This window comes from Myotis nattereri (genome assembly GCF_964212035.1).
Source record: "Myotis nattereri genome assembly, chromosome: 1".
Classification (NCBI taxonomy): Eukaryota; Metazoa; Chordata; class Mammalia; order Chiroptera; family Vespertilionidae; genus Myotis; species Myotis nattereri.
In genome coordinates, this window is record NC_138075.1 from 44,619,552 (window position 1) to 44,635,764 (window position 16,213).

The 16,213-nt window shown below is 39.8% G+C and overlaps 1 protein-coding gene across 3 annotated transcripts in view; it reads right to left on the reverse strand.

The window, feature by feature from the left end:
• The window catches only part of MAP2K5 (mitogen-activated protein kinase kinase 5), a 268,685-nt gene that overhangs the window by 230,021 nt on the left and 22,451 nt on the right, over nt 1-16,213 (reverse strand). For all 3 annotated transcript variants that reach the window (XM_081113392.1, XM_081113393.1, XM_081113391.1), the window contains exon 3: nt 13,192-13,259. In XM_081113392.1, the coding sequence (XP_080969518.1) occupies nt 13,192-13,259 (68 nt within the window). The remainder of the gene's footprint in view (nt 1-13,191; nt 13,260-16,213) is intronic.

Genomic DNA, 16,213 nt, shown 5'->3' on the forward strand with positions numbered 1-16,213 from the left:
AAGGTGAATTTATGACAGATATGGATGGATATAAGTGTACCCTGCTCTCCAAGGGCTTTCACACTATAGAGGAAACAGATCCTCTCTTTTTATGTATGTAAAAACTTATATACATACAGCAAAAACATATGCGATGTACTCTCCAGAATACATACTAAAGTAGATGTCTTTCAGGAGACTATATTCCTTAAAACCCCAGAAATATAGTGTCGCTATTACTCAAACAGTGATGACAAGTAAATGAAATATCAATCATGTAGGCTGTCAACCTTTTGGGACAGCAATAACTGTTAACAAGTAGTCTGGAAAAATTGTCCGAAAATGACTTGTCCTCGGCATACCAGTGTTTGAGGTTTCCTTGGAAAATTAAGATGCCAGTGGCTATTTGGAACATTGCTCAGGTATTCTTTTTAATGGGAAATTTGCTGGTTATTGATCCACAGCATGTACCCCCTTGCTTCTGGAAGGCTGCAAGCAACTTTCCAATCAGTGGCTGTCAAAAAAATTACTGCCTTTTTATACTGATACAAGACAACAGCAGTGGTGGTGTTCTCCTATAGTTACTGCTTTTCTTTAATTAACTGCTATGTACAATAGGTTAGTAATTTTAGTTACTACTTTACCACAATCCTAGAAATCAAAATAAAATATTCTTATGCTTTATCTAACAAATTAATTATAGTGTTGTCTGAAACTGGTGCTTGGGGTCAAGTTTGAAAACAAATAACCTCAAATGTAAAGGGTCAGAACAGGTGCAATGCATTTTTTTCCTACTATAAAACCTTGCATGCATGAAATTGATCTGTTTTCCAACTTTATTTATTTACCTCACAAAATAAATTTTTAAAAATGATTTCCCTTTCATTTCAAACCTGTGCCAAATCAACTGGAAAGCTATATATATTTTTATAATCACTGTAAGACTTTTTTAGCAACCTATAAACATCTCTTTGGATTGTATGATTAACTCAGTCACAGTAATGATACTAAGTATGCCACTTGCCAGTTCCTCTAAAGCAAGTAGTTAGAATTTGTTTTTTGTTTTCTACAATTCTTCCATACTCAGGGAACCTTTTCTCCTGCTGAAATACTGATTTTGATCTGTGTTTGTAGTAACAGAGAATCTGCGTTCCACATGGCAAAGTAATTCACCATCAAGGACAAACTATAAAGGGTGGTAATTGAACCTGTGGTGCGGGCCTACTCCAGGCAACTGCCTGAGGAACAGGCCTGTTGAGGACCAGGAGGCTGCCAACAAGGCACCAGGCCTAGGAGGAGCTCAGGCTACTACTTACACGGCATTCCCTAAGGGGCATGGATAAAACTCGAGCCACACACAGTATCTCCTGTCACAGAGCAGGCCTATGCTGCCTAGTGAAATAAGCAAGGAACTTGGAGGAGTTAGAGGACTCAAACCCAGGAGTCTCAGTACTGGCCATTTCTGAGCACAGGATTAATGTGAGCTTATAATGAGAAAATATAAACAGTACTTAATAAGCTGAAAAGCAAGTTATTTTTAGATCTTGATCCTCTCAGTGTTTTTATATATTCTCCCTTTAAAGGGATTCTTTCAAATTTTGTTCCAAATGGTGATAAAATATAAACAATGACAAAGATGACTTCTATTAAACAAAAACAAAATGAAAAACAACCAACCAACCAAAGGCCTAAATCTTGTATGCCAAGATGCTTTACATGGTTCAGACAGAAAAGTAACAGTAACCGTTATAACTTTAATGAAGTCATAATTTGAAGTTTATCTAAATAACGTCCTGAGCTTAGTCTCTACAATTCTAAGCTGGCTTTCACTGCTCCTAACACGAATCCCTGGACATCGTAGGTGCTTGATAAATACGTATTGTTTGAAATGGGGTCCAGTCTTGACTCTGCCACTTATTAACTTGTAGTGGCCTCCACGAAGTCATTTAACCTCAGTGAACGTTAGTTTCCTCCAAATGAGAATAAAGAGATCCACTCTATAACACACGGTTAGTGTGAAGCTCAAAATTAAACTGCAGAATAGAATTAGGGAAGGCACTTTGTAAACTGTAATGCATTAATAGTAATTGAGAAATTAAAAAGTGAACCTTCTAATACTGTAAAAATATTAAGCACAGCATTTTGAGTAGAAATGCTCCAGCATTTAAAAATACAGAAGCATTTTATATAAAAAGTATAAAACGTTGTGCTCAACCTGAATACATCAGCAGCAGTTACAAAATGTTTTCTGCTGGTATCCCTTGCAGAATCCGTTACATGCAGTAATTGCAGCAATAATCAATAAGCTAACTGAGTAAAAGATTAATCAGGTTTGTGACTGCTAATGGAATCTCCAGTACCAGACTCAGATTAGTTTCAGAGTCCCTTTGAGATGCTCTTCAAAATCCTTAAACAATTTTAATAAGGATGTGACAAAGTTTAGCATAGTTACCCAAAAATCTAATTAATTTGAAACAGAGGGCCAGATTCAACAAGGGGATAGCAAGAACAATTTTTTGCTTTGTTTTGTTTGCAAGTTTATCAAACAGTGTTCCTATTTGTTATAAACCTAATTCTAATTCTAAAAACACAATTCAATCAATAATTACAACATTTTTTTCTTCATGGAAATCTGCCATATGAAAAACCTGAATTCCAAAACAGCAGTTTAATTTTACAAGGCACAAGTTCTCTATTAAAAGAGAGAGAGGAGAGACAAAGAGAGAGCAACACACACACAGAGAAAAGACTATCACTCATTGAATACCTACTGTGTTGGGCTCAGTATTACATACCTACATTTATTCATTTAATTTGTCACAGCCTTATCCTATTCTGTGAGGATCATCACCCCTGTATTTCACAGACAAAACAAAGGCTTTATCGGTGAATCAAGAAAAATAATTCTTTCAATCTAGTTCATGCACTCAGAACAAGAAATGTATGTTTACTATTTAAAAGCCAAAAGGTAAATTACCTGATTATTTCTCATACACAAAACATTTAACTAGATAAAGCAGGCTGCTGGGTGGACTGCTGAGCTGGTGGAGAGCTTTGCTTCCTCATTCATACCCTGTACGGGTTAGGCCAGGTCACCTGATCTTTCAGGGGATACATGAGGCAGCATGGTGCATTGCAAAGATTCCTGTACTGACCAGGGGCCTTCCTGCCTTCTTCAGTGACCCTCTCTGGCTTGCCTACCTCCCTAGCCACTGTGCTCCGTTTCCTGTAAGTGGTTTTTTCCCCACCCATCCTTTAAATGATGGAGTTCCCCATGGTTTTTCATCAACCTTCTCTTCTTATTTTATACTCTCCTTGAGTTAACTTCAGCCACTTCAAAGGTTTCAATTACCAGAGGAGTCATTGAGACTAATTAGGAGCTGATGAATCACAAATCTTTATTTGCAGCCCAGATTTCTCTCCTAAGATTCGGTACATAACCAATTGGTTGTCCACAGGCTCCTCAGATTCAACAGGTCCCTACCTCTCCCACCCCTCCCACATGCCTTAGACCTGTCTTCTGCCACCTGGGTTCACTATCTCAGTAAATGACATCACAGTGACCTAGTTTTCCAAGCCAGACATCTGAAAGTAATCCAGAGCACCTCTCTTTCCTTCTTCCCCACACTCAATCAGCAGTCTTATTAACTCTGCATCTTCCCACCTCTCAAATCCCTCAAGCTAGGGCCCTCCATGATCTAGCCCACCTTCCTTCCCAACCTCATCTCCTATCTTCCCTTCCTCCCCACCTCACTGCCCATAAGACACTGAATCACGGGTAGCTCCTCCTGAGTGCACCAGGCATCCTTTCACTGAGCCTTTACTCTTTTCTCTGCCCAAAACACCCTTCCCAGCCCCCTTGTCCTCTTAATCCACCTGGGCATCACCCTCTTCAGGAAGGCTTCTCTGTCCCCCAAAGCCAGATCAGGTGCCCCTTTGTGCTTACAGAGCACCTAACACTTGAACTTTTTATCGCATTTATCACTCTGCCGGGTAATGAGCTTTTCTTATCCTCCCACACTGAACACTATTTCCTTTTTTGTTAATCTCCCTGACTGGACAATGAGTTCCTGAAGAAATAAATTATATGTTCATTGCACCTCCACCACCTGGCATAACACCTGGCCAGATAGTTGCTATCCCATAAATATTTACTGTATGAAAAACTGGTTGTATGAATAGTGGACGAATCAGTGAGTGAGTGATTTCAGGTCCCAGCTGTACGTTTAGCTGTGTGACCTTGAAAAAGGCATGCAATTTGTTTGTGCCTCAGTAATCTCAGCTGTAAAAATGGGAAAAATACCTCCTTTGCTCACCCCATAAAGGTGTTAGGAAGAACCAAATCAAAGTAGCTGGTATATGGGAAACTTTCTAACAAAATACTTGAAAAAAAACCTTGAAAAGAGGGCACAGTGCTATGAATCTCCCACTTCCAAGCAACAGTACATAGAAGAAAATGTTTATAACAATAGGTGACACAGAAACTATTAAACAAGATCACTGAAATTTTAGAGCAAGTACAGAAGAATTTAGCTAATTGGTTTATGAAGGCTGAGCCAGTATCCCTCCCTCTCCCTAATTACCACAGCACTATAAACAGTAAAGTAAGTAAAAGGGCACTATGAGAGCAATGTCTGCTTCTCTTCTGGAAGCTCATCAAGGGCCGGGACCATGTCTTATGTATGTTCTCTTAACGCAAAGGTATTAACCTGGGTCTATATGAGCCTCCGGACATCCTTAAGTTGCTAAAATTATGTGAAATGTCACATTGTGTGAATTTTCTGGGAAAAGAAAAAACAACTTTGCAGATTTTCAAAAAGGCCTGTGTTTCCTAAACCCTAAATAGGTACTGCCATGCAATGCCTACTATGTGCCTTACACATAGTTGGTGCCCCCCAAATGTTTAAGGGAAGGAGGCAGAAAGGAACTAATACACACATGATAACTATACTCATTGGTTGTACTTCTTCTAAATTACTCAGTGGCAAGTCTTAGATATAAAAAAGGGTTTATTTATTATTCTATACATTTATAACAAAACAATTTCCTAAATCTCTCCTTAGCATGTCTTCTAACAGATAATATAATTAGTGCAGTATTTCAACTTATAAGGAAGAGCATGCAATTTTTTTCCTAATGATAAAATTTTCAAATTCCTGTTTTGTCAATACTGTAAGCATACCCCATTATATGTAGCTCAGTCAGTAATTACAGCAATAATCAATAAACTAACCAGCTATTTGCAGTCCATAGTTAATTTATTAGTTTTCCCAGTGAAGAACCCAACAATCTTAACTCTGCCAAATGACTACAAATTCAATTACAACACTACTCAGAAGTGTCATTCATTACACCTTCTTTCAATTATTTTTTATACTTTATATTAAGAGGCTTTCCCTCTGTGACACTGACCTCTTAGGAAGAACACAACTGCTCCAATGTTCAAAAATAACATATGAAGCCGATCCATTGTGAATACCAAATTAATAGCTACAGACTTACCTGGCTTCAAGTCCCCCCACCCCCGCCTCCCCCCCTCCCCGCCACTTCTCATTCACCTCATTGCCCCTGCAGAGGTAACAACAATGTGCAGATGCTCTTCCTTAAATGACTCTAGCCACATATGGTCAGGGATTAATTAGATGATGAGAAACAAAAGCACAATGAAAAGTCTTCCAGTGAAAGGTTGACAGAGAACAACTCTGGGGCTATTTATAGGATAACGTTATTGGCTAGGATGTGTTTATTAATGATTTGGAAGTAAAAAAGACAGTATGTTGGCCAAGTTAATGATAAAACTTTGTTTTGGATAGTAAAACTGTTAGGGGAGCTCCAGCTGGTCTTAATAGAGTTTGTACAGCCAATAGCAGATGAAATTCAACTTGGACAAGTTTAAGGTAATGCATGTTCGCAGAGGAGTTTAAATTTGTATTCAGCAATGGTCCCAAATTTGTAGGATCCTCTCAGCTGAAGCTTTCAGAGTCATCCCCACAGTTAGCCTGAGGCAGACTACACTAACCTTTCACCTATTTCCAGGCTTCGGCAATTCTGCTGTACTTCTAAAATAGAAGTTTAAATAGTAGCTTCAGGGAACCTGCCACTTAAATAAAACAGGACCATCAGGCCATGCAGACAGCAGGCCAAATGGGACATCCCCTTACAAACAGACTGCTGTATTTAGCCCATTTTGATAGTGCTTTCATCAAGACCCCATCTACTGCTCACCTGATATTAAAATATAAATAAATCAAACAAATCTTGGTGAGGTTGTGAAAAGGAAACCCTCGTGCACTGTCAGTGGGATTGTAAATTGGTGCAGCAATTATGGACAACAGTACGGAGGGTCTTCAAACAATTAAAAATAAAACTACCATACTACCCAGCAATTCCACTTTTGGGTATTTATCTGAAGAAAACAAAAAATACTTAATTTGAAAGATATATGCATCCCTATGTTCATTACAGCATTATTTACAGTAGCCAAGATATGGAAGCAACACGTATCCATGAATGGATGAATGGATATATATATACAATGGAATATTACCCAGCCATAAAAAAGAATAACAGTAAAATCTTGCCATTTGCAACAACATGGATGGACCTAGAGCAGTGGTTCTCAACCTTTCTAATGCCGCGACCCTTTAATACAGTTCCTCATGTTGTGGTGACCCCCAACCATAAAATTACTTTCGTTGCTACTTCATAACTGTCATTTTGCTACCATTATGAATCGTAATGTAAATACTGATATGCAGGATATATTTTCATTGTTATAAATTGAACATAATTAAAGCATAGTGATTAATCACAAAAACAATATGCAATTATATATGTGTTTTCCGATGGTAGGCGACCCCTGTGAAAGGGTCGTTCGACCCCCAAAGCGGTCATGACCCACAGATTGAGAACCGCTGACCTAGAGGGTATTATGCTAAGTGAAATAAGTCAGATAAAGACAAATACCATATGGTTTTACTTATATGTGGAATCTTATATGTGGAAAAGAAAAAGAACAAACAAAACAGTTAGAAACAGACTCATAGATACAGAGAACAAACTGATGGTTGCCAGAGGGAGGAGGCTATTGAAATTGAAGACAGGGTGAAGGGGTTTATGAGGTACAAACTGCCAGTTACAAAATATATGTCACAGGATATAATGCATAACACAGGGAATATAGTCAATAATGTAATAACTTTGTATGGTGACAGATGGTTACTAGACTTACTGTGGTGATCACATTGTAAGGTATGTAAATGTTGATCACTATGTTGGACACCTGAAACTAATATAATGTATGTTGACTATATTTCAATGTATGTCCCTTTAGATATATTTCCTAGGTTGGTAATTTACTGAATTCCTCTAACTTTATTATAACAAGTTTACATCCACCTTTCAGAGATATGTAGAAATGACTCTTCCTTGTTTCCAGTAAAACTGGCCCTGGGAGCACAGAGGTTCATTAGGAGCTGCCAACAAGAGCCTAATACCAGGGTTATGGCCCACAGAAATCCTAGTGCTAGAAGTCCATCATTTCCCCTGAAGAGAAGCTCTTAGCCAGAACCCCCAGTTGCTGTATGTCATGGCTCTGACCCTTTGTGCTAGCTGTTGCAACATAGGACCCTAAAGGAATCAATCTACGGGCTACCCTGAGTCCTCTACAGAGATGGAGCTGAACTGGGAGCATGGCCACAGTAATGACAAAATATAGGTCCCACCCTGGCTGAGGCCTACTTATGCTCATTTTTTCCTTTGCTACCATGAGCTGCATAATAAACTCCTTGTTTTAATGTAAATTTGAGTATGCTTTTGCTTCTTACCAGCACAGGTACCCCAAGATATTTCACAACAGGACTAAATAAGGGGCTGCTACATTTTTATCACTATTTCAAGGTCATCCAAATGTCCCAGACAAAAAGAAAAGGAAGTTAAATAATCTTCCCTAAAAAGAAAAAAAAAAAAGCTTTATTCATTGAATGAGAACACACAAGAAAAACTTTACTTATACAGTTTAGAGCATGCTATTATTTGAAGAAAAAAAATGGAATAATTTCTAAAACAATTTATTTATTTCATTCAGTTTCTCACTCTTTTAATCATTTTTCCACCCTACCAAGAGAATATACTGCATTACCAGTTTGTTTGGATGAATTACATTGAATTAGGAAACTAACTGCTCATTGAAGACTGAGCTGATTTTCTATGCACAAAGTAAGTTCAAAGTAGGACCTACTCAATATGGGGAATATTTAAAAGCACCATGTGGAAAATGAGCTTTCAGTCTCATTGCTCTTTGAGGGAAACTTTCTAATAGCAAAGGCCGAGGTTGTAAAATGTTCAACTCCTAACAGCAAGAAAATGTGGGGTAAGACTCAGCCTTAAAGGTAAGAAGAAAATCTTTAAAACTTTAAAAGCCCAGAGTATTTTTTATATTTAATAATATTAATATTACCTCAATAGACGCCAAAACAAAAACATCACTTAAGACTGGGACTGAAGAGACTGGGAATGAAAGGACTGAGGGCCGAAGGCCTGGATCTGTGTCCAGACCTTCCCATTCATCACCAAAATGACCTGCAATGGAATCTGATCTCATTGGGCCTGGTTCCTGCTCTGCAAAATGGAGCAGACGGACAAGACCTCTAAGCCTCCCTTCCAACTCTACTTGAGTAACTGTATAACTTTAGAGGCAATCTCCAAGTTGTGCATATTAGGTAGGCTAAAGCTAATCATATCCCAATTTACAAAGTGCTATAGAGGTCAAGAAGTAGTTTCCCTCATGGTACCACGTCTAACTATGGTCAAGTGTACCACAGGGAATACTTACACTCTACTAAAACACAGGGGCTCAGCCTTAATGGGAGGCTTTACAGTTAAACTCATCCCATTCTTTTCTGGCAATGTGGGAAAAAATGGTATAAAGAGAGAGAATGGGCAAAATGAAGAAAATTATTCTTGTTACTACTGTGCTGCACTCATACAAGCGCCTCAGTATCGAAAGAACCAAGTGCAATAAATCCTTTACTAGACATAGGACTTAGCAGAAACAAATATGAACCCACTTATAAAAGTAAAACGTACTACTGAGTTTCTTAATGAAAGGTCACCCAAAAGTAGAGGTTAACATGAAAATAACCCCTTCCTATAGCTGGGTCTCAGTGACAGATAAAGTTTATGAGGAATCAATAAACAAGGCCCAGCATTGTTGTTTAATGCTGTAAGGAAATGAAGCCAGCACTACGAGGCAACAAATACAAAAAAAAAATGGAAGAAAAGCAGCATACTATCTTCAATCTTTCTAGAAAATGAGAGGGAAAACAAAACAAAAAAATGTAAAATACATTAAGGGAATATTTAACAGGGTCCTTTAAGTAATTAGCAATGATCAGGTATTCAGTTTGCAAAATATGTATGTTGGGTGTATTTTTTTCCTAATAAAGCATTTCAAATTCTAATTAAAAAATACTTTATGGAGGAATTAAAAAGATACAATAGTGTCAGAGAAAAAACCATGATCCCAGAAGTGGAATATTCTAACAACATAACTTACAAGAGACTACACTATAAAAACAGATTGTTGATTAACACAAACGCATAACAAAACACAGAGAGCTATCACAATGGTGCTGTAATAACACTTGGCTGCTGAATTCTCTCAATACATTAAATATCTCCTTGGAGACCAAATCACTTTAAATTTTCTTAAAAGACAATTTATTATAGCTTTGTTTTCTTCTCATTATCTCTTAAAAATATATCCAATGAAGAAAAGAATGCAACTTCTAAATAACTTACATAAAATGGTACTAATGTGTGGCAACACTTCGGTTTAATATATTGGTTATTACTTAAATAGCACACAACAATCTATTGTTATGACAAATCCTTACCACAATGCGATATTCCATGTGTCACATGTACCAAAATCCACTGTATGTCACTATTATGGCATACATAAAATTAACAGCCTAAGGCTGCTAACAATTTAAATAATTGATAAGTTTTCAATTAAAAAGGCAACATTTTCAGATCTAATACAAAACCCTACTTAAATTACTGATAAAAAAAAAAGCACACCCAACTTATGCTTCTGTTGTCCCATAGCCAGAAAATGCTTGTATCCAATTAAAAAAAAAAAAAAAAAAAGCAATTCTGCAAGTTACAACTTACACATTGCAATTTTTTTTTAAATTTTAGGCAGAGATTCCGGCTGTTTATTCATTTAACATTTGTAATCAAGAGGAAATAATAATTAAAGAATTTATGGTAAAAGTGTTTCTATTTTTGCTTTGCTTATATTAAAGAAATACCAAAGGGCTGGGGATTGAACCTGCAACCCTCCAGTGTGGGATGACACTCTAACCTAACTCAACCACACTGGCTAGAGCTCTAAGTATTTGTTCAATGAATTAGTGAGAAATCGGGACCTAATTGGCCTGACCACAATCCGTAAGCCACTACCAATTCATAACAAAAGTTTTCAATATCCATAGCAAATTAATAAAGAATAATGTAGTGAGTTTTTCACATTAAAACTAAATTTACTCACTTTAATGATCATCTTTACTTTTGAGATTATGTACTGCCTAATGTTTTAATCTTTAAATAACTCCCACTCTATTAATAAAATAATGGTTAACAAGATACTTTTATTAGTTTATGTATTAAGGTTTGGTTTTATTGGCAAAATTAAACATTACCATGCCCATGTCTGTCTTCCAACCTGAAAATGAAAGATTGATTAGTTCATGAAACCTAAGTATTTGGGATCAATGAGCTACTTGATTTCTTTTCAGACTAAAAAGTGGCTCTCAAAAAGTCTCAGGAACTTAAGTTTAAAAACAATTACATAGCTAATATTTTCCTACAAAACTAAGCACTGTATTTGAGAAAATAAACACAAATCATAGAAAATATATACTCAGATAGCTCAACTAAGGTATTATATAAATACTAATCATTCAGATTTTAATAGTGGTTATAACATAGAAAGATCCCAATACTAATGTGCAAGGAAGTGAATAGGAGAGAAACAGTGTAAAACGTAAGGATCATGGGCTTTGGCATAAGAGAAAACTGAACTTTAAATTTTTTTATTTTTTTATTGATTTGAGAGAGAGAGAGAAATATCAATTTGTTGTTCCACTTATTTACGCATTAATTGGTTGATTCTTGTATGTGCCCTGACCCGGGATTGAACTTGCAACCTTGGCATATTGGAACAACACTCAACCAACTGAGCTACCTGGCTAGAAGAAGAAACGGAACTTAAATTCCATATTCACATTCATAGCTCTAAGACCTTCAGCATGTTTGTTAATCATGGCTTCCTCATCTAAAATATAGAAATGACAATATCTACCTCACAGAGTGATTAAAACCAATGAAAATGAAATACCGTAAGCATCTAGTCCAGGGGTCCTCAAACTATGGCCCGCGGGCCACAAGCAAATACAAATATTGTATTTGTTCCCATTTTGTTTTTTTACTTCAAAATAAGATATGTGCAGTGTGCATAGGAATTTGTTCATAGTTTTTTTTAAACTATAGTCCGGCCCTCCAACAGTCTGAGGGACAGTGAACTGGCCCCCTGTTTAAAAAGTTTGAGGACCCCTGAATTCTAGTCTATAGATGAGGCACCAAAAAACCCAGAAAGGATTATTATTATGATCACATGAAGAAACATTCTTAAAAGACACAATTTGTCAGGACTTCCCCAAAGTACATTATTGAAAACACACCTTTTTATGTGGATATGTCAGAGACATAATGAAAGTACCCTGCTGTCAGTAATGTACTCTGCAACAGATGCACGTAAAAAAACTAGAACCAACCTACGTGTGTGTGTTTTCTAAAAATAAGCATGTCACATTCCCAGGAGAGTTAGAAATCTATCAATACTAGTACTAGACCTTTCAGCAGACCATCCTACTCTACCTTTCAAGGTGCTGATGAGCCCTGCTCTAAATTCTCAAAGCACAAGGACTCTCAAGTAAGTTAATGGGAAGTCAATGGGAAATTGACTTTTCCTACTCTGTGCAGCTCTGAATGCAACGCTCTGTTAATCATGCCATTCTTCTTGTTCTCTTTCTTCCTACCCTAAATTAAAACTATTGGCAGAAACCCACAAAGATATTTTACAGTTTTCATTACAATGAAACAATACCTTGGGTTGAAGTTGAAGTCTATCAAAAACCTACAATCTAACTGTTAGCTAAGATTAGTATCATTTCCGCCATAATACCACTTTGCATTTGTATAGAACTTTTAAGTTTTCAAAGGGCTTTCACGGCTACTCCCCCATTTGATCATTACAATAACCCTGTGCCATAGAAAGGACATGTATTATTATCCACAACTGACAGATGAGGCAACAATAGCACAGAAAGGTTAAGTGATTTGCCTAAGGCCAGGAAACCAGAAAAGAGCTGGGTCTCCTGGCTTTCAGTCCAATGTTCTTTTCACCAGACCATCAGAGATTTTATAAACACATACAAACTCAGATAAAATAAAATAAAATAAGAGGAAATTTGTTTATTTTATCATAGTTGAATTTTTCAAGCTCAGTACTAAAGTTTTAGAAATGCAGTCTTTTCTCTTGTTGATCTACTTCAGCCCTGTGACAAACATTAATGCAAATTTTCACTGAAATTCAAAACACAAAAGAAAAATCATTTCAGGATATATTCAAATCACTTTGATTCAGTAAGTAACCCCATAGTAGTTCATCTTGGGATGGGTATAAGGGGGTGGATAAAATAATGGAGAGCACATCTTTAAATTGTGTATCCATATTAAGCCTGCAGCTACATTATAACTATAGTGTGTTTGGAAGGGTGAAAGAGATCGCCAGTTGAAAGTAGATTTTGAAAAATTTTTTAGAGCCCAGGGGTTCATTTTTAATGAGCCGTTACTTTAAGTACTGCATAAAAAATACAGAAAATTGATAGTCCATTTAGTCTGCACCATACCTAATGCAAAAGTCATTAAGATGCATTATTCTTAATGTTCACGATACGATCAGTAAGTGTCTTTTGGAAAGAATGCCCTTAACTTTCACATAAGGAAATCTTTGAAAACCTTATATACTATATAGAAAAATGTTATGGCAATTGTGATTTACTTTTATACCTTCACTTTGCCAAGAAACAGCATCCTCAATCACAGTAATATATTTAAGATAGAACTCATTTGTAATGTACTTACATATGACAGCATTGCCTTCATTTCTTCATCACTTCTCACTGTAATTCGATCACCATCTTCATCTTCATCTGTTTAAAAAGCAACGTAATGCAAGTGATAAGATTTGCATTTTTTATGTACAAAAACCACATCAGCTGGAAACATAATACAATTTGTTTTTACAAACTGATATCCAAATCCTCAAAACCCTATTTTGGGGGATGTTGAGGTTTGTTGTTTTGCTTTGTTTTTGTTCAGGATACAACCAGAATCTCAATAAAGAACTAAAAAATTAAGGGACAGCTAAAAATTAAAATATTACTCATGCCATTCATGACATGTATTTAGGAGTACGATTAAAACAGGTTTGGTTTGGAGAACTTTAAAAACTGAAGACAGGCCAGTCCTATTCTACTGTCAGTACTTTTTTTCTTTCCCACACAGCACCCTATCCCTCTATTCCTTCATTCTTTCTCTCTCCCAGAGAACCACCCACCATGTCACATTAGCAAAATAAAAATGACTAACGTTTACTGATCATCATTATACACAAGGCACTAAGTGCTTCATATGCAGTAAGAACGTCCTGAAGAACTTCACAACAGTCCTATAATGTGGATAGTGTGACTTTATTATTATTATTATTATTATTATTATTATTATTATTATTAGAGGCCCGGTGCACAAATATTTGTGCACTCGGGGGGAAGAGCGGGGTCCCTCAGCCTGGCCTGTGCCCTCTTACAGTCTGGGACCCTCGGGAGATAACGACCTGCTGGCTTAGGCCTGCTCCCGGTGGCAGAGGGCAGGCCCAATCCCTAGGTGCAGCCCCTGGTCAGGCTCAGAGCAGGGCCAACTGGGGAGTTGGGGCGCCGCCCCTGTCATGCACAGAGCAGGACGGATCGGGAAGTTGCGATGCCACCCTCAGTCACGCTCAGGGTAGGGCTGATTGGAGGGTTGGGGCACCGTCCCCTGTCACACTCAAGGCAGGGTCAATGGGGAGGTTGCGGCGCCACTCCCTGTCACGCACAGAGCAGGGCCAATCAGGGGGTTGGGGCGCTGCCCCCTGTCACTCACAGAGCAGGGCCCATCAGTGGGGTTGGGGCTCCATACCCTGTCACGCACAGAGCAGGGTCGATAAGGGGGTTGGGGAACTCCCCCCTGTCACGCACAGAGCAGGGCCCATCAGGGGGGTTGGGGAGCTCCCCCTGTCACGCACAGAGCAGGGCCCATCAGGGGGTTGGGGCGCTGACCCCTGTCACTCACAGAGCAGGGCCCATCAGGAGGGTTGGGGCTCCGTACCCTGTCACGCACAGAGCAGGGTCGATAAGGGGGTTGGGGAGCTCCCCCCTGTCACTCACAGAGTAGGGCTGATAGGGGAGTTGGGGCCCCGCCCCCTGTCACACACAGAGCAGGGCGGATCAGGGGGTTGGGGTGCTGCACCCTGTACACTCAGGGCAGGGCCGATGGGGAGGTTATGGCTCTACCCCGTCACACACAGAGCAGGGCCCGTGGGGGGGAGGGGTTGGGGCGCCGCACCCTGTCACACACAGAGCCGCAGGGCGATCAGGGGGTTGGGGAGCTCCCCACTATCAGGCACAGAGCAGGGCTGATCAGGGGGTTGGGGCACCTTCCCCTGTCACGAACAGAGCAGGGCCAGAGCAGGGCCGATAGGGAGGTTGTGGCCCCACCCCCTGTCACACACAAAGCCACAGGGCGATCAGGAGATTTGGGCGCTCCTCCCTGTCACGCTGATCCCGGTGCCGGGAGGCCTCGTGGCTCCGCTGATCCCGGTGCTGGGAGGCATATTACCCTTTTACTATATAGGATAGAGGACTGGTGCACGTGTGGGGGCCAGCTGGTTTGCCCTGAAGGGTGTCCCGGATCAGGGTTGGGGTCCCCACTGGGGTGCCTGGCCAGCCTGGGTGAGGGGATGATGGCTGTTTGCAGCTGGTCACACCCCCTTCAGGGTGGGGGTCCCCCCTGGGGTGCCTGGCCAGTCTGGGTGAGGGGCTGAGGGCTATTTTCAGGCTGGCAGGTGACGGAAGCTCCCAACTGCTCCTTTTTTTCTTTTTTTTTTATTCTGGGCCAGCTTTAGCTCTGAGGCTCCAGCTGTTAGGCCTCTGCTGCTGAAAGCAGGTATCTGGTTTGTTTCGGTTCTATAATCGAAACAATGTATAACTCCAGCTCTGAGATCCCGGCTAGCTGAAAGCAGGTTTTTGGTTTTTTTTTTTTAGCTTCTATATTTGTTACAATGTTTCAAACTGCAGGCTCAGAGGCCGGCAAGGCAGGCGGGGAATGTTGGTTTCCTCCATCACTGAAGCAAACAAGCCTCATGTTAGTTTCAAGCTGCCTGGCTGCCGGCCGCCATCTTGGCTGGCAGTTAATTTGCATATCATCCTGATTAGCCAATGGGAAGGGTAGCGGTCGTACGCCAATTACCATGTTTCTCTTTTATTAGATAGGATTACTAGAGGCCTGGTGCATGAATTCATGCATGGGTGGGGTCCTTCGGCCTGCTAGGTGATTGAGGCCTGGGGGGGAGGGGCCGTGGGTGGTTGGCCACTGGCCCCACCCCCGAACAGGGCCCTATTGGGGCCAGGCCAGCCAGAGGGGGGCGTGGGGGGTCCGCAGGAGGTCAGTCCGCTCACCAATTGGGAGTGGGGCCAGCTGGGGGGAGGAGCTGCAGGAGGTTGGCCAGCTGGTCCCACCCCTGATTGGGCCAGTTGGCCAGCCGCAGTGGGCACCATAGTGACCGGTCATTCCAGTTGTTCTGGGTGTTCTGGCATTCTAGTCGGTGGCTTTTTATATATATGGATTCATTTTTACAGAAGAATAACTGGGAGCCTAGTGTAAGGTTAACGTGAAAAGCAACTCTAACATCCTCTCCATATCCTATTCTATCTAATAGCTCTCTTTCTCTTTTTGTACAGTTTCATTTGTACTGGGAACTCTGACCATAGTAAGTGTCAAACAGTAATTCATGGTACTTTGAAATCGTCTTGAAACTAGAGGATAATAAGGCTTTACAAGGTACATAACC